Raw genomic sequence first — 19,344 nt, 5'->3', positions numbered from 1 at the left:
GCAGGAGGGTGAGTGTTAGGTGAATTCTATGCATTTTGTGATTAGGCCTCAGCGCTATTCTGGTAACATACACGTTCCTGATGGATTCAAAGGGATGTAGATTTACATGTACCGCTTTGCATCATCATAAACACACTGATTTTGAGTGTAGTTACAAAGGAGAGACTTCTCTTAAATCTTTAAGTTTTAAAGCTTGATTAATGAGATAATAGGTGGCAGCATGATATCTATGGGGAGAAATTTAAGTAACAAAACTTACCTCTCGTATTGCTTCTAATATCTTCTTGGATGTGTTGATGACTGATCATTAATAAAATGAGTTGGGTTGCAGTGAAAAGAGAACTTGACTACTCGATTCCTATTTTAAACTGACTATTTCCCACACATATACCAGTAAAAGTGTCACAAAAAGTAATACATGTAAAGTAACACGCCTGGCACCTTGTTGTCCAGGTTCAGGCTTGGTCAAATACATGCTATATTGATAATAATTGTGAGTAAATTACAAAGCCACAGAATCAAGAGATAAATTGGGCCTTTTCTCAGCTCAATCTAGCCGTCTAGCTTAATTTTGGGGTGGTGGCATTCGGGGGTGTCTGGCGGGCATAACCCACCACTGAAACTGTCTGGCAGTGGTCATTCATGATATCTGGGACTATGCCGAACATTTTCCAGTAAGTTTCACCCGGTTAACCCACGAGCTGATCTAGCTCAATTTTGGAGTACCGTTTATGTAAGTCTGGCGGGCGCACCCCACCATTGAAAATGTCTGGCAGTGGCCATTCATGATATCTGGGACTATGCCGAACTATTTCATGTAGGTTTCACCGGGTTAACTTACTAGCTGATCGAGCTCAATTTTGGGGGTGGAGGCATTCGGGGGTGTCTGGCGGGCACAACCCACCACTGAAAATGTCTGGCAGTGGCCATTCATGATATCTGGGACTATGCCGAACATTTTCCAGTAGGTTTCACCGGGTTAACTTATGAGCTGATCTAGCTCAATTTTGGGGGTGGAGTCATTCGGGGGTGTCTGGCAGGCATAACCCACCACTGAAAATGTCTGGCATTGGTCATTCATGATATCTGGGACTATGCCGAACATTTTCCAGTAAGTTTCACCGGGTTAACTCACGAGCTGGTCTAGCTCAATTTTGGGGTCCCTTTCTAATGGCCTTTTTGACCACACCCACCATAATGTGCCCGGCAGACGTCCATTTCCTTATATGGACATGCACATGGACCATTGCTATATACATGAAAATTGGTTAACTTTGCAGCTAGGCTGACCCCCCCTGGGCTCCCGGTCTATTTCTCTGTGTTAGTAGGTTTATGGTACATCTGCGTGTGTAGCTTGCCATTTCCGTCCTTGGAAAGATGTACATCCAGGAATGGCAGAGATCCAGCTTGTTCTACTTCACATGTGAATTGTATTGCTGGCCATGTTGAATTTAACTTTGTGTGAAAACGGTCAACATCCGCCTTCTTTATGATCACGAATGTGTCGTCAAAGTACCGCAACCACAACCACGGAGAAGGATCGCATGTAGTGTTAGATCTTCAAAGCATTGCATCACCAATTCGACGATGAGATGGGTGAGCCCGTCGGGGTTCCTTCAGGAGTGCGTTGATTAGGGTTAGGATTAGGGTTAGGTCAATCTGGCTGAGTGGCTTTTCCACTGATTCAAACACTTAACAACACATTCAGCACACAATGTAAAGAATGCTGAAGATTTTATCGACCGAATCAGAAATGTCGGCATCGAGAGTGATTAAATAATGATTTCATTTGACGTGGTTTCATTATATGCATCCATACCCATCGAATTAGCAACGCAGACCTTAGAAGAATACATCACCAATGACCAAGAACTAGCGAGCAACAGCCACCTCAGCTCTGGTAATCTCATGACGCTCATTCAACTCTGCCTCAAATCAACGTACATTGTATTCGACAGCACCACATATCATCAACATGAAGGAATCCCGATGGGCTCACCCATCTCAGGGCTCATCACCGAATTGGTGATGCAACGCTTTGAAGATCTAACACTGCATGGTGAGCCTTCTCAGAGGTTGTGGCTGCGGTATCTCCGATGATACATCCGTGATCATAAAGACGGCGGATGTTGACCGTTTTCACACAAAGTTAAATTCAACATGGCCAGCAATACAATTCACATGTGAAGTAGAACAAGCTGGGTCTCTCTTCCTGGATGTACATATTTCCAGGGACGGAAATGGCAAGCTACACACGCAGGTGTACCGTAAACCTACTAACACAGACAAAGTATTGGATTACCGTAGTGGCCATCCCACCTGCAACAAAATAAATTGTGTTCGCAGCTTAGTAGATCGTGCAAAAACACACTGCAGTCACCATGAACAACGCCAGAGGGAAATGCTGCACGTCACTCAACTACTGCAAGAAAACCACGACCCAAATGCATTTATCAAATATTGTCGCCACAAATCCAACTACAACAACAACAATCCAACCACACCTCCACACATGGTGTCACTTCCATACATACAACATGCTTCCGAAACCACAAGCCGCATTCTACATGTGTGCAACATCAACCTCACCCACAAACCACAAACATCCTTACGAGCAAAGCTGTCAAAACCAAAAGAGCAGGTGAACAAATTTGACAGAAAGAATGTCATCTACAACATACAATGTGAAGTTTGTGAAGCCAATTATGTGGGCCAAACGTCCAAACGCTTAACCACAAGGCTAACTGAACACCAACGTGCTGTAAGACGACAAGACATGTCGTCATTGGCTGCGACACACATACACACACACCAACACACATTCTCATGGAATCAGACCACGATCCTTGGCACAGGATATTTGAGAGTGAACCGTGAGATTATCGAGGCCTGGTACTCTGATTAAAAACTCCATCAACCGACACATCGACTTACATCCCACATACAAAACACTACGCAATCAATTACAACGTCAAAAACGGCACAGTCATTTGAAAGCAGGGAAGCCCTGTGATTGGCAAGGACTTGGACTAATCCATGACGTGAACCATCCCCAACGAAACATAACGGTTAACACCACACTCAACGCCTTGAGGAAGAGAACTAGTTTGTTCTCGAAACGACAGGTGATTAATAAAGAATTTTAAATTATTTTTTACTGCTCAGTGTGCTATCCTTTGCAATGACGTTCTGCAACCTATGGGTCGCGACCCAAAAGGATTTTCAATGGGTCGCAAGATCGTTTCAGAAATCGCGGGAAAAAAACTTTATCGACGATTTACTTCTCCCGACTGAACAGAACAGAGATCAAACGAACACCGACACAAACTTTATAGTGTTGACTCTTCTACCGCGATGTACCGCGCGTGCATCCGGTCAGTCAGATCATACGTTTAGTTTCAGAAACGCGAATATCCATTGCTTTTCATTCGAAAGATTGAGCTGTGAGTGTAAGGTACTCGCCATGGCTAGAAAGTATCAGCCTGTGTTCCTGAACTATGGGTTCACCTCGAATATCGATAAGCACAATGTTCATCGACCACAGTGTGTGATATGCCTTGACGTGTTGGCCAACGAGTCCCTCAGGCCCCAAAAGCTGAAACGGCACCTCGAGAAGAAACATGGAGATCATGTCAACAAGTCGCGGGAGTTTTTTCTCCGGAAAGAACGCGAGATGAACAACAGCAAGTCAGTAATGAGTTCGGCTGTTTTTCCGTCGAAGGGACTGACCAAAGCCAGCTACCTGGTGGCGGAGAAGATAGCCAAAGAAAAGAAACCATACACTATTGCGGGTAAGTTTTTGTTTTTTTTCGTAAAAGTATTTCACTGCATTGGCGGTTTGTAGGTTCATAAAGTAATACATGGCGCTGTAAGTATAGTTAAATTTAGTTTTTCATTTCGTCTTTAGAATATTGATGTGTCGGGTTCTTGCTTACTATTACTCGTGCCATGTATACGTTGGTATATCACAACTTCGTAAGTTTTATTGTTTGTTACAATACAGCCATTCTTAAACTTTGCCTCTTTTTTAAAAGTACGTACGACAATCACATCGTACATATTGAATTTTTATAGTGCCTTGGAACAGCGGTTCTTAACCTGGGGGTCGTGACGTACGCGCATACGCGAACAAAATACTGTGTGTGGTATGTACCTTTGTTAGGTTCCTAAAAATGGGCTTAACAAATTGATGTGTTATTTATGACCCCTTCATGACCCCCGGAAAACCCCAAACGACCCCCATGTTTGGGCCCGCTGCCTTGGAACAAAATCAGATTACTCATAAAGTGAAAGAAATGTTCATGTGTTATTTTATTTATCTTGTATTGCAGAGCAACTCATCCTGCCATGCGCCAAGGCAATGTGCAGAGAAGTGCTTGGAGAGACGGCGGCTTCCAAGATAAGCACCAAGCCGCTTTCTGCCGACACGATTCGCCGACGGATAATAGACATGGGCGAAGACATCGACCGCCAGCTGCACGCAAACCTAGAGGCCAACAAGTTTGTCATCCAGTTGGACAAGTCAATGGACATCGCACAGAAGGCGTTGATCCTCATCTTTGTTAGTTATCGGCATGGCGATGATTTTATGGAGGATCTTCTGGTATGTGACGAGCTGCAGACCAAGAACAAGGCCGCATAAATATTCGCAGTTGTCAACAAACACATCGCATTGCATAGCCTCAGGTGGGAAGACTGTTGGCGTTTGTACCGATGGTGCGGCATCGATGACAGGTCGGCGCAGCGGTGTCATTAAGCTCATCCAAGATGTGGCAGCAGAGGCAAGCTGGACCCACTGCTTCCTCCACCTCGAGGCATTAGCGGCGAAAGAGATGTCACCTGGACTTGCCGAAGTAATGGACATTGCAGTGAAAACAATCGACCATCTCAGGAAGAGCGCCCTAAATTCGAGGTTGTTTGCAGAGCTGTGTAAGGAGCAAGATGCAGAACACACCATGGTGCTGTATTTTGCAGCTGTTCGCTGGCTCTCCAGAGGAGATGCTTTGGCAAGATTGTATGAACTTCGCGACCAGGTCCTCACATTATTGGAGGTGGCTCGGTCAGACCTGGCAGTCTACTACAAAAACAACAAATTCATCGCAACATACATGGCCGACATCTTCAACTTGTTGAACAATCTGAACATATCGTTCCAGGGCAAAACGAACAAGCAGGCGAAATCCGTGTTCGTAATGTATGACAAGATAGCGGCGTTCAAGTCAAAGCTGGATCTATGGAAGAGAAGAGTACAGACCAATGATGAATTTGACATGTTCGAAAACCTGGATGATCTGCTCAGCAAGAGTGTTGAGGAACGTGTGGACATTAAGGATGTCATCGTCGAACATCTGGTGAACCTGCGCAAACGATTTGACGAATACTTTCCTGTTGATCCACGCGTGGAGAAGTAGATCCGAGACCCTTATTCAGTCGACGTTCAGCAGTGCTGCAACTTGTCCAACAGATTGAAAGAGGACTTGATCGACATCGTGTCCGACGGTACACTTGAGACACTGTTCAGGAAGCACACTTTAGTAAAGTTTTGGCTGACAGTGTCACATGAGTACCCAGAGATTGCACATCTCGCGGTAAAGTTCCTGATGCCATTCACGACGACGTGGATGTGTGAGGCAGGTTTCTCAACGGTGACATATCTGAAGTCCAAGTATCGAAACAAACTGGAGACAGTGGCCCTGTGCGCCAACCTGAGAATCGCATTGTCGCCGCTTCAAAGCCGAATCGATGATCTCGTAGCCAATATGCAAAGTCAACCATCGCACAGATGTGGATAATCCACATCTACAATGTTGCTAACGGAACATTTGAATTAGGCTTGTAAGTTTCACTTTCGGGTTTAATCGGTGAAAGTTGTTTATTTAATGTTGTTCATGATAACGGAACATTGAACCTGGATATAAGTTCAGATGCATATCAGGTTTTTTCAGTGAAGGTTACTCTTGTTTTGTTTATCAGGTCATGTTACATTTTAAGTTCATCATCGTTTTTTTCTTTTTTTTGTATACAAGATCGAGGCTCGTGAAAGAGCTAACATTAATCACACAAAAAGTCAAACCGACACAAACCGACACATAGAACACAAAATAACGGGAGCGGTAGACAAGATGGGGAGAGAGGGGGAAGGACACAAACACAACATTTGAGAGCAGGGACATCGAGAGAACTGTGGGAGAGTGAGGGCTTGGGGGGGGGGGAGGTGGGAGAGGTATAAAACATACGGACACTGCAAAGACTTCCAGGAAAGAAGTTGGAATTTCGAAAAAGTGTATCTGGGGTGAATTAGCAGGGGTAGAAAAGATCAAGGTTTTGGATGGGGGAAGATAAGAGATGGTGGTGAACAGCTGTTTTAAAGACCTGGAGGGAGGAGTGGGATTGAAGGAGTGAGGGAGTTTGTTCCAGAGGCGGGAGAAAAGAGGAATGAAGGAGTGAAGGTGAGCAGAGAGCCTAGATTTTGGCAGTTTCACCATAAGAGGGTTGCTGGCAGATCTTGTGCGACCTGCAGGAATATTTGGGGGACAGAGCCCAGAGAGAGCTGGGGGAGCAAGGCCGGAGAGGAGTCGATGGAAGACAGAAAGACCACCAACCTGCCTGCGGTGAGTGAGTGAAAGGCCCTCGGAGTTAGCTTCATCGCAGGAGATTCCAATGGTTCTGAAAGCTTTGGTTTCAACAGCGTGAAGTCGAGCTAGGTGTGAGGCAGGAGCACCAGCCCAGAGGGGGGAACAGTATTCCATTGAGCTGCAGATGAAAGCCTTGTATGTGGTGAGGAGCTGAGGTGTGCCAAGGAAGGACTTCGCACGACGGAGGATGCCCAGTCGGCGACTGGCTTTGGAGGCCAGCTTGGAAATGTGGTTTTCCCAAGAAAGATCATGGCAGATAGTGAGACCCAAAAGCTTGAGCGACAGAACTTCTTGGAGAGGATTGTTGAGAAAGTAGATGGGAGGGTTTTCCAGTCGGTCTTTTCGGAGAGACATAGTAAGAGTGTGAGATTTGTCAGGATTGAAAGACATGTTCCACTTGTTTGACCAGTCTGTGATTTTGTCCAGGTCTGCAGAGAGTGAGGAGGCTGCAGACTGCCAATCTGAGGGATGAATAATGGAGCGACAGAGAGTAGAGTCATCAGCAAAGAGATAGAGAGGATTTTCCAGAGAGTCGGAGAGATCATTGATGAAGATGAGAAAAAGCACAGGGTGCAGAACACTACCTTGGGGAACTCCAGCCTGGACAGGAAGGGGCAATGAGAGGAATCCATTCAGGGCCCCACGTTGACTACGACCAGAGAGGAAGTCCGCAAGCCAAGCGTGGAGATTTCCATGGATACCATAGGAGGAGAGTTTGGTGAGCAGAGCGAGGTGCCAGACCGTATCGAAGGCACGTGACATGTCGAGGGAGACAGCTCTGATTTCCTGTGTTGCATTGGTATTGAGGACCTCCATCCAATGACCTACATCCAATCTATTCACGATGAAGATTAAAATAAAGTTCAAACACCTTATCTTGGCATGTCACTTTAATAATTAAAGTTTTATTCTATTTCACAAAAGATACACCGCCAATGAATGTTGTGAGATTCATCTTCATCTTAATCTTCATCATCATCTTCAAATTCATCATCATCATCATCATCATCATCATCATCATCATCTTCATCTTCTTCATTAAATCTTCATCCGGATTCATCGTAGGGGCGGATTAATCTCTTCCGAAGCTGCTCACAAGGCAGGGAGTTTACGCCTGATTGGCTGACAATAATATCAAGTGGGCGGTGTCTGTGATCGAAGTCGCTGCTCATTCTCAAGGGGGGCGTGGTCTCTCGCTCTCTCCTCATGGTCGTGGAGATCCGTGCAAAATAACAACAAAATAAGGACAGTGTTTGGTATGATTGTCGTCGCTTTGCTTTATTGTTCAATTACGAATTGTACTACTGTACAAAGATTATGAACCGAACTGTTGTGAGAATCAATCAAGTCCACAACTTTGTCCCATAGGTAGGTTTAATAACAATCAGATCTCTGGCATCATCCTGTAAAATACAATCATGCAATATATATCAGGATCTTGGCATCATATAGGAAGGATCGATAATATTAGTCAATGCAAGCAAGCCTAGAATATGAGTGGGTACATACCATCCGAGTCTACATGTCATAGGATAATGTCGCAGGAGTGGCCCGAAGTCGCGGACGTCCGAGGTCTTATAGACGCCAATCAGTGGTTTAAGTGAGCATCACGCCTGGGTTCAACTTTGATACATTTTCACTACATTCTCCCCGCCGTTAGAACTACACTGCCACTAGGCAGGAATCAAGCATGCGTCAGCATTAATTGATTAGGGATGTCAATCCATGTCAGTCGGTCCATCCGTAGCGGTCCGGGCGGCGAATTATCCTGCCAGTACGGGTCCGGAAACTACCGGGTACGACATCCCCAAGCCCGGAGTCCCCTGCATCGGAGTAGCCGCTGGAGGCAGGTGTCGGAGGGGGCACCTCAGTACCTTCAGGCAGGGGTGTATCTGGCGAAGGGAGGGACGGCAGATGCTCCATAGGGGGAGCTTCAGGAGAGTCCATAGACTCGTAAATCGGTTCGTCGATATCCCTAAAAGGGTCGATGACCCCACAAGGGGCGAGATGGCGTACGGAGACAGTGGACTCACGTCCATCCGCCGTCATCACACGAGCATGCTCGGGATTAGCCTGGAGTACCTGCACCTTATCCACTAAGGGATCGTACTTGCTCGTGCGAACCGCACGTTTGAGATACGCCGGCCCCGGCTCAGCGAGCCAACTGGGTAAAGATCGGATACTACCTGAGCTTCTAGGGTGGTGGAACAGTCTTTCGTGAGGAGTCTGGTTGGTGGCCATACATAGTAGAGCCCTGATCGAGTTCAGCGCCGCAGGTAGCGACCAAGCCCATTTATCTAGGCCCCGGCCAAGGGTCCTGAGGCTTAGCATGACTGCCCTCCATATGATCCCATTGAAGCGTTCGACCTGCCCATTCGCCTGTGGTCTGTACGGAGTGGTGTAACTCGAAGCGACATTATTTTGGAGCAAGAAGCACCTCACTTCCTGGGACAGGAACACTGCACCCCGATAAGTATGCACGTAGGCCGGATACCCAAACATAGAAAACAAATTCTGCAGGCACTGTATGACTGTGGCAGCCGTCATATCTGTGCACATGTAAGCAAAAGGGAATCGCGAATACTCATCAACGATAGTGAACAGATAACGAGAGTTACTCGACACCGGCAGCGGGCCTTTGAAATCCATCGCCAATCTCTCCCACGGTCTAGTAGCCCTGACCAGCTTCCCCATGGGAGGGTTGTAAAAACGCGGTTTGAGTTCCGCACATACAGCGCAGTCGCGGCAGACCCGGCGGATGTCCTCAACCGAGTACGGCAGATTACCACGACGCACAAAATGAGCGAAACGCGTCACCCCAGGATGACACATAGTGTCGTGCAAAGCGCGCAGACCCTCCAAAGTGATGAGACCCGCACACGTAGCCGGCCTCGATAAAGCGTCGGCGACCAGGTTATCCTTCCCCGGGCGATATTTGATGGTGTAGCAGAAGTCGGCGAGTTCGATATGCCAGCGAGTGATTTTCTCATTCTTAATGCATTGAGCATGTAAGGTGTCGTACATAAACGCCACGCTTTGTTGGTCCGTGATGATTTGGAAGCATCGCCCGAGCAAGTACGAACGCCATCGCCGAATCGACTCGACGATCGCGTACGCTTCCTTTTCGACAGACGAATGCCTCCGCTCAGCGGAGGTGAGAGTCCGCGAAAAGAAAGCCACAGGGCGCCCCCCTTGGGAGAGAGTCGCCACTATCGCATGATCCGAGGCATCACTTTCTAAGACGAAAGATTTGCTCTCGTCGATCGTCGCCACAGCGGCGCCAGCGATGTCGGACTTAAGGCAGCCAAGGCGGCTGGGCTCATGGGGAACGCGTCGCAGGCCACAAGGGAGCAGAGTTTCGCGGAGAAATTTTGCACCCACTTCGAATAATGGGCAAACAGCCCGAGAGCACGCTTCAGCGAAGCTCGATCGCAGGGCAGGGCCATATCGAGCATGGGTCGCAGACGCTCCTTATCAGGAGCAACAGAGCCGTGGGTCACGGTGTACCCCAGAAGATCTATCGTGCGCAGGGAGTAACGACACTTAGCCTCATTCATGGTTAAGCGATACCTCTGCGCGACCTCGAGGAAGCGCTTCAGATTCGCATCATGATGCCCCTGGTCATGCCCGCAAACCGTAAGATTGTCCAGATATACAAAGACATCGGTCAAGTTCTCCTTAGCGTTGAGGTCGTCCATAGCCCTCTGAAAACAGGAAACCCCGTTCGTCACCCCCAAAGGGTAATCGGGTGAACTGGTATAACCTTTGACCTGATTCAAACGCGGTATAGATGCGGTCTGCCTCGGAGATGGGGATCTGATGATACACACTATGTAGATCGAGAGTGCTATAGACTGAGTACTGGGCCACCTGTCGAACCAGGGCGTCCATTCCTGGGAGGGGGTAGGCGTCCAGCTGTGTAAATCGATTAATCGTCTGTGAATAGTCCATTACCATTCGTTTGCGATGCGCCTCACTTCGCACCACTAAGACCTGTGCCCGCCACGGCGACCGGCTAGGTTCTATGATACCTTCCTTTAAGAGCTGGGCTGTCTCTTCTGCAATGAATTGCGCGTCAGCTCGTGAGTAGCGCCGCGATTTTACCGCTACCGGTGTGCAGTCCGTGGTCATATTGGGGAACAGCGACAGAGGCTCAATTTCCATCCCTGCGAGTGCACAAACAGCCAGCGTATCAGCACCACCAAATTCCATTTTCAAACGTCCGTGTTGCTTCAGAAAGTCATGTCCTAACAAGATGTCAGCACATAAAGCAGGTAAGACCATGAGATGTACATCTGGAAACATTCGTCCCTTTATCACCAACTTCAATCGACATTCCCCTTTTGTGTTGAGCCTAAGCCCATGGGAGGCCATAAAGATCCGACGGCATGTCCCGAAGATCGGCCATCCGTGTTTTTGCACCAGTCGATGATCGATATAACTATCTGTGGACACTGTATCAATTAGAGCCCGTGCAAAAATTCCCTCGATCATAAGTGAGATGATGGCCTGAGCCAGGCCAGGCGGTCCGGCAGTCCGGCAGAAGCTGAGCCATCAGAGCAAGACGATCGCGCCTCGCGTGTAGATCCAACGCCAGCTGCAGTTCTTCGTTTGTTCGAGCAGCCTCCGGAAGGCGCTCGTGTCATGCGCGTAGTTTGAAAGCCATCTGCAGTCTTCCGTGCCAAAACAGGAGCTTGTAGTTCGTACGAGCAGCCTTCGGATGGCGCTAGAATAGCGCGGTGAGTCTCATAGCCATCATGAGACGTTCGGATACCAGCCAAGGACAGTCGCTCCGCGTTCGGGCGTATTTGTGCCATTTGTTTTGGCGGTCCGGTGAATCTCACCAAGGTCGAGCGTGCAGCCAGGGGCCCACGAGGAGGTACGCCGCTCATCAAAGGCGGGTGAGGCGCCCCGCTCTGTGCTCGGCCCTTTGGCCCGGCGATAAGCACATTCATTGTCGCGCGTGTTCGTTTTCCCCACGCAGCTTTTTTGCAAACTTTTGCAAAATGCCCTTTTGTAGAAACACAGATGACATATCGCCTCCCGAGCCGGGCACGCCGACCGGGGATGTTGTCGATTCCCGCAGAAATAGCACGTAGCGTTTCGTCCGGGCTTTGGACCCGCAGCTGCAGCTGCCGCCAAGCCGGAATCAGGGTCCTCCTCGGGAGAAGCCAGGGGTTCCGGCAGGGATGCCGTGTCGGCTTCCGTGTCCTCGGCGGTTGCTCTCTCCGGTCGGGCTTGACGATATATCCCTGCAGTGACTCGCGTATGATCGTAAGCGTCAGATTGTTCACGAGCCGTAGTGTAGATGTGAGCCAGCCGTAAAGCTTCCGTGAACGTCAAGTCCTCAACTTCAAGAAGCCTCTGTCTCACGGTAGAAGAGCTGATTCCTGAGACAAAAGAATCACGTACAAGGTCGTCCTGTACTTGCTCGTGTGTCCGTACCTCCTGGGCACTCTCAGTGAGCAGACGTCGCAGCTCTTGTGCGAAGTGGTCTAGCGACTCTGTGGGCTGTTGAGTCCGCTTTGCGAGCAGATGCCGGGAATAGACCACGCTTCGCTTCTTAATGTAAATCCGTTTTAGCTCCACCACCGCTGCGTTGAACATCGTACACTGTTCGATTCCCCTGTAGACGGTATGGTGTACTTTAGTTTGCAGTACCTGTAATTTCGTTTCATCAGTGACATCGGCGTCCTGGGCTTTGAACTGATTGTCCAGGGACTTTAGCCAATGCGTCAGCTCCGAGGCCGAATCCGTTGCTTGTGGGTCGGCGGCAAATTGCGGCACCTGGATCATCTTGTGTTCCGCCATGTCCGCCTCTTGTCCTCGAGTGGACGGTGGAACTGATTGTTATTAAGTGTTGTGAGAATCAATCAAGTCCACAACTTTGTCCCATAGGTAGGTTTAATAACAATCAGATCTCTGGCATCATCCTGTAAAATACAATCATGCAATATATATCAGGATCTTGGCATCATATAGGAAGGATCGATAATATTAGTCAATGCAAGCAAGCCTAGAATATGAGTGGGTACATACCATCCGAGTCTACATGTCATAGGATAATGTCGAAGGAGTGGCCCAAAGTCGCGGACGTCCGAGGTCTTATAGACGCCTCTCAGTGGTTTAATCGAGCATCACACCTGGGTTCAACTTTGATACATTTTCACTACAAGATATTAACGATATTACCAAGATATTAACGTCATAAGTAATCGCGATATTTCCGTGACTGTTTGTGTGGGGGGCGAGGGGGGGGTTTCGATGAGTCGCGACTGGATGCCTGGGTTTTTTATTGGGTCCTGGGCTAAAAAGGTTGCGGAAGCCAGCTTTACAATATGAATCCTGAGGTGTGTGTGTGTGTGTGTGTGTGTGTGTGTGTGTGTGTGTGTGTGTGTGTGTGTGTGTGTGTGTGTGTGTGTGTGTGTGTGTGTGTGTGTGTGTGTGTGTGTACGTGTGTGTGTGTGTGTGTGTGTACGTGTGTATGTGTGTATGTGTACACGTACAGTCATGTGAAAAAGCAAGTACACCCCATGAAATGTTTTTTTAATGTTTTTAACATATGTGGACATATCAATATTTGATCTTCATTTAAACAGTATCTACAGATAAAGGTGATCTAATTGAACAACAAACAATGAAAAATTGACTTTGCAATAATTTATTCAACAAAAAATTAACAGAGATGCCATTTCCTTCTGTAGAAAAAGTAAGTACACCCTCAGCTCTAATAGGTGGTATTGCCCCCTTCGGCAGAAACAACCTCAAGTAGGCGTTTCTTATAACTGTCTACCAGTCTCTGACATTGACTGGGAGAAATTTTTGCCCACTCCTCCATGCAGAATTCTTTCAGCTGTGCGATGTTTGAGGGGTTTCTTGCATGCACAGATCTTTTCAAATCCCCCCACAACATCTCGATGGGATTTAGATCCGGGCTTTGACTTGGTCATTCCAGAACCCTCCATTTCTTTCTTTTCAGCCTTTCCTTGGTGGATTTACTGGTATGTTTAGGGTCATTGTCATGTTGCAAGGTGCACCTTCGGTTGAGCTTCAACTCTCCGACAGATGGCCTCACATTATCCTCAAGCACCCTCTGGTACAATGAAGAATTCATAGTGGATTCTATGATGGTGAGCTGCCCAGGCCCTGATGCAGCAAAGCTGCCCCAAACCATAATATTTCCACCACCATGCTTTCCAGTTGGTATCAGGTTCTTGTGGTCAAATACTGTCTCTGGTTTTTGCCAAACATGTCTTCTGGTACTGTGGCCAAATAGCTCTACCTTTGACTCATCTGTCCAGAGCACATTGTTCCAGAAGTGCTGGTCTACACCTAGGTGTTCATTGGCAAACTTTAGTCTTGCCCTGAAGTTCTTTCTGGACAGCAAAGGTTTCCTCCTGGCACACCTCCCATGTAGATCAAATTTGTGCAGCCTCTTTCTAATGGTAGACTCGTGCACTTTGACATCAACAGTGGCAAGAGCTACCTGTAGGTCCCGTGATGACATTCTGGGGTTCTTAGAAACTTCTTTCAGTATCTTGCGGTCTGCTCTCGGGCTGAACTTGCTGGGGCGGCCTGGCCTGAACAAATTGGCAGTTGTTTGGAATCTTCTCCACTTGTAGATGATCTTCCGGACAGTCGAATGATTGATTTCAAATTGTTTGGAGATCTTTTTAAATCCCTTCCCAGACTCGTAGGCATCTATAACCTTCTTTCTGAAGGCCTCAGAGAGCTATTTTGATCTAGGCATGGTGATGCCGCACACTTCAACAACAAAGAGCAAACCAAACTAAATGTCTGAGGTTTAAATAAGACAGGTTCCTCCAAGATCCTCTCCAACGATGTTCTAATCATTTGCACCTGAGCTGGTGCACCTGATTCTAATTTTAGGTATTTGAAGTAGTGATAAATGTAGGGGTGTACTTACTTTTTCCACATGTGAAATTTGCATTTATGTTTATTTAAATTATACAATGGACTACAAAATGTAAATGTTTCATGATATTTGTTATATTATATCACCTTTATCTATCAATATTGTTGAAATGAAGATCAAATAGCTGTATGTTCAAATATGTTGAAAAAGTCAAAACTTTACATGGGGTGTACTTTCTTTTTCACATGACTGTATATTTATATATATATATATACTGTATATATATTCTGCTGGATGATTCATTGCCCATGTGTCTTCCCAATGTTTGTACCAGGTTGAGGTGGAGAATTTCATTCTTCTGATGGCAGCAGAATTTTCATCCCGCAAAGAACAGCTGGTTTTCCTTATCAACAACTATGACATGATGCTCATCGTCCTCATGGTACAATTGGACCTCCTCTTGCAGCAACAAGCTCTTGTTTGGGGGGAAATTGTGCCCTCCTACCAATGCCCCTCGTCTGGTGTTTAGTGTTTGCTCATGAATGCCTTTGTGGTCTTTGTGGGCGGTGCAGGAACGGGCAGCTGAGGACAGCAAGGAGGTGGAAGGGTTCCAGCAGCTGCTTAATGCACGAACACAGGTGAACTCATGTGACATGGACAAGATTGCCCATTTGTGTGATCCCTCCCCTGTTCTAATGTCGATCACGTGGCTTCAATGCTGCGGTGCATTAGGAGTTTGTGGAGGAGCTGTTGGCGCCGCCATTTGGAGGAATGGTCGCCTTTGTGAAGGACACGGAGTCTCACCTGGAGAAGGGCCAACTGGACAAGCTGCGGCAGAGTGAGAGTGAGTGTACGCGTGGCAATTTAGCAGGCATAGTCTGACTTGCTTTGGCTTCCTCACATTAGCTTTTTCTTATCGGTCTAGTGTTGTTGGGGAGGTTAATGTCGTTTGCCGTCGTACAAGAGTTGAGGTGAATCGTGCCAGTTATCTAAATATTTTATTCCTTAGAAGGAAACATGACCATAGTCATCTGATCTTGCACAATTTCCTCCTTGGCCAATCAAATCGAATCGCTTGCCTTGATTCCGAGCTGGTGGCCTTGCAACTGCTGACGGTTCAGTTCCACTTGGCACCTGTGCAATATGAAATGGCTTGACCGTGCACTGAATGCAGTTTGAGCCAATTGGAATATCCTCGAATAATTACCCTGCCCTCGCGAAGCGAAAAGCATGGTTAAGCATTCGGGTGCGTCCGTACTTGCGTACATGTCTGCATTTAAAAAAAATCATTTTCTCGGCAACCGTTGGTCCGATTAACACGAAATTTTACCATAGAAGTGCCTCTGCCTGTATGCATTTTTTATTCATAATTATGACGTCATAAGTCACGTGGTACGGACACCACCTTGGAAAAACTTTACACCTCCATATCTCCCAAACCACTCAATGAAAAACGAGAGAAAAATGACCACAGTGTGGTCACCAGCTGCGACGTGTAGAATCATGAGGATATCCGTTGCAATATGCGCTACCAAATTCGACCAGTCATTAAATTTATACGCATGCACTAGCGTCAAATTTATGTTGCTAAATTTATTCTGGTTTCTTCAAACAAATCGCGATTTTAGTCCGCGATGTTCTTACCTCATACCAACGCACGTCCGAGTGTATGCGCATGCGCTATTCAAAAAGGCACCCCAACAACAATAACAACAACGCGGTCCTCTCATAGAGCTGCTCGTCGCAGCTAAAAATGGAAACATGGCTCATTGTCAAGTACTTCCCATGGGGAATAAGATATGTTGATGATGATGTCATCAGTGCCTTCGTTACGACGTCATAATTAGACAAACACAACACTTATCCGATCATTATGATTTTTTTTCAGCAACTGTTGGTCTGATTGACACGGAATTTTCACCATCGGAGCGCCTTCTCCTTTAGAATATTTTAACGATAACCATGACGTCATAGGTCATGTGGTATAGGCGCCATCGTGGAAAAACAGAAAAACATTGCACATCTATATCTCCAAAACCGCTCTTTGGAAAAAATTGAAACGTGGCTCATTGTAAATAACTCCATATGGGGAATAGGTGTTGTTAACGATGACATCATCTGATTCAGATCGATGGTTTCAGACCTGGTCACTCTACTCTGGACATGCTGCTTCTGCTTTCTCAACAATGGATGGAGGTCCTCAATGCCAAACAGGAAATTAGAGCTGTCTCCCTTGATATATCACTTGCCTTCGATACGGTCTGGCACCCCGCTCTGCTCACCAAACTCTCCTCCTTTGGTATCCATGGAAATCTCCACGCATGGCTGGCGGACTTCCTCTCTAGTCATAGTCAACGTGTGGCCCTGTATGGGTTTCTCTCATCTCCTCTTCCTGTTCAGGCTGGAGTTCCCCAAGGCAGTGTTCTGGGCCCTGTGCTCTTTCTGGTCTTCATCAATGATCTCTCTGACTCTCTTGAAAATCCTCTCTATCTCTTTGCTGATGACTCTACTCTCTGTCGCTCCATTCCTCATCCCTCAGATCGGCAGTCTGCAGCCTCCTCACTCTCTGCAGACCTGGACAAAATCACAGACTGGGCAAACAAGTGGAGCATGTCTTTCAATCCTGACAAATCTCACACTCTTACGATGTCTCTCCGAAAAGACCGACTGGACAACCCTCCCATCCACTTTCTGAATAATCCTCTCCAAGAAGTTCTGTCACTCAAGCTTTTGGGTCTCACTATCTGCCATGATCTTTTCTGGGAAAACCACATTTCAAATCTGGCCTCCAAAGCCAGTCGCCGACTGGGCATCCTCCGTCGTGTGAAGTCCTTCCTTGGCACACCTGAGCTCCTCACCACATACAAGGCTTTCATCCGCAGCTCAATGGAATACTGCTCTCCCCTCTGGGCTGGTGCTCCTGCCTCACACCTAGCTCGTCTTCACGCTGTTGAAACCAAAGCATTCAGAATCATTGGAATCTCCCGCGATGAAGCTAACTCCAAGGGCCTTTCACTCACTCACTGCAGGCAGGTTGGTGGTCTTTCCGTCTTCTACCGACTGGAAGTCCTTGGTGTCCTTGTGTTTTATACATCTCCCCCCCCCCCCCCCTTCCCACGCCTCCTCCCCCCAAGCCCTCTCCCTCCCACACATCTCCCTGCTCTCAAATGTTGTGTTTGTGTGCTTCCCCTTCTCTCCCCATCTTGTCTTCCACTCCCTCTTTTTATATATTTTGTTTGTGTGGTTGATTTGTTTGTGAAATAAATGTTGGGCTCTTTCACGAGCCTCGATTCAGTATCCAAAAAAAAAAAAAAAATCATTGGTGCCATAATTATTTGACAGGGACAATGCTTAGTCTGATCAGTTTGAAATTTATTGAGCGTGATCTCTGCAACAATTATTTCGAGAATATAAATTTATCGCTCACGTGGTCTGGCAGCCATATTGGATCAAAGAAAAAAAAAAACCTTCAAAAACAGAAGAGTTGGCTCACACCAAGTTGACTGTGCAGGGTAAGTATTCCATGAATACCATCTAGTTTGCTAAAATAAAATCACGAGTGTATTCTGGTACGATACATTAGTGATTATGAGAGGTGACATTTGTGACTCCAAATTAGCTACCATCGTCTGTGATTGCAGGTCAGGTAGTCGCACTGGTGAGAGGTTTTGCTGCTACCTGGAAACAAGCTATCGAGGCCATCAGTGAGGATGTGATGCGCTCTTTTACCAACTTCAAAAATGGAACTGGCATCATCCAGGTACTGAGGCAAAGGCTGTTGATGGCGAAACAATAAGCACAAGGTATCAACTCATTCCTGGTAACAGCGTGCACCTGTAAACCCTCACTTTCCCTCACCATAGGCTGCTTTGACCCAACTGATCCAGTACTACCACCGTTTCCAGAAGGTTTTGGCACAGCCACCATTCAAGGCCCTGCCAATTCGTGGAGAGCTTATTAACATTCACCACCTCATGGTGGAAGTGAAGAAACACCGACCTAACTTCTAACAAAGACCCCGACGGTGGCCGAGCTATCGTTCTGCTGCGTAGCATGATCATTGCCATTGGATGTTTGCATTTGACATTGCATAATGGAGGATGAAGAAGAAGACGAATTAGAGCAAATGGTGGCTCCCATCTATTCTTTGCACATTTTGCATGCCTTGCTCAGTACCATCTGTTTAGAGGATGATTAATTTTGCTTGGACTGAGAGAATTTTCATGAAAGGTGTATAATTCTTCCAGGTCGATGCATTTTTATGCCTCTGCTGCAGAAGGCGCTGGCCAGAGGCCTTGTGTTTTCGGGCCGTGCGTCCGTGCCTGTTGTTTTTGTGACCACGATAACTTGTGAACCGCTGAAAGGATTTTTACCAAACTTGGTACAAAGGTACTTGGTACTTGGTTTACCTTCATGTGGTGAAGGTAAACCGATTAGATTTTTGGGTCAATGGTCATGTGACCTTTATCTGAAAGTAGCAGATTCTCATTACTGCGATAACTTGTGAACCACTGAAAGGATTTTGACTAAACGTGGCAGAACTATGGACTGTATGTAATATGAAGATGAACTGATTAAATTTTGGGTTCAAAAGGTCAAATGCCCTTTAATTGACCTCGGCACCGGAGGCATTATGTTGTTTTAAAAAAATATATTTTAAGGAGTGTTGTCCGTCTGTCTGTGCATCCGTGCGTGATGATTTTGTTCCCACGATAACTTGAAAAACAATGAAGGGATTTTTCTTACCAAACTTGGTACAAGAATGTACGATGAGGCAAAGATGAACTGATACGATTTTGTGGTCACAGGTCGTGTAACATTTATCTGAAAGTA

The 19,344-nt window shown here is 46.8% G+C and overlaps 1 protein-coding gene across 15 annotated transcripts in view; it reads left to right on the top strand.

Moving 5' to 3' along the window:
* VPS52 (VPS52 subunit of GARP complex) overlaps window positions 1-19,111 on the top strand; it is a 66,138-nt gene extending 47,027 nt beyond the window's left edge. For 5 of the 15 annotated variants that reach the window (XM_078767869.1, XM_078767871.1, XM_078767868.1 and 2 more), the window contains 5 exons: window positions 14,846-14,953; window positions 15,084-15,149; window positions 15,244-15,355; window positions 18,153-18,271; window positions 18,375-19,111. In XM_078767869.1, coding sequence (XP_078623995.1) covers window positions 14,846-14,953; window positions 15,084-15,149; window positions 15,244-15,355; window positions 18,153-18,271; window positions 18,375-18,521 — 552 coding nt within the window. In that variant the 3' untranslated portion in view covers window positions 18,522-19,111. Of the gene's footprint in view, window positions 1-3,585; window positions 3,792-4,331; window positions 5,836-14,845; window positions 14,955-15,075; window positions 15,150-15,243; window positions 15,356-18,152; window positions 18,272-18,374 lie in introns of those variants that run through there. The other 10 variants (XM_068134905.2, XM_078767861.1, XM_068134909.2 and 7 more) reach the window with 6 other exon arrangements.
* Window positions 19,112-19,344: the final 233 nt, after the last annotated feature.

This window comes from Myxine glutinosa, chromosome 13, assembly GCF_964187855.1.
Source record: "Myxine glutinosa chromosome 13, kmMyxGlut1.1, whole genome shotgun sequence".
Lineage (NCBI taxonomy): Eukaryota > Metazoa > Chordata > Myxini > Myxiniformes > Myxinidae > Myxine > Myxine glutinosa.
Note: the sequence above shows the minus strand (reverse complement) of the source record. Positions and strands in the feature narration are given on the sequence as shown.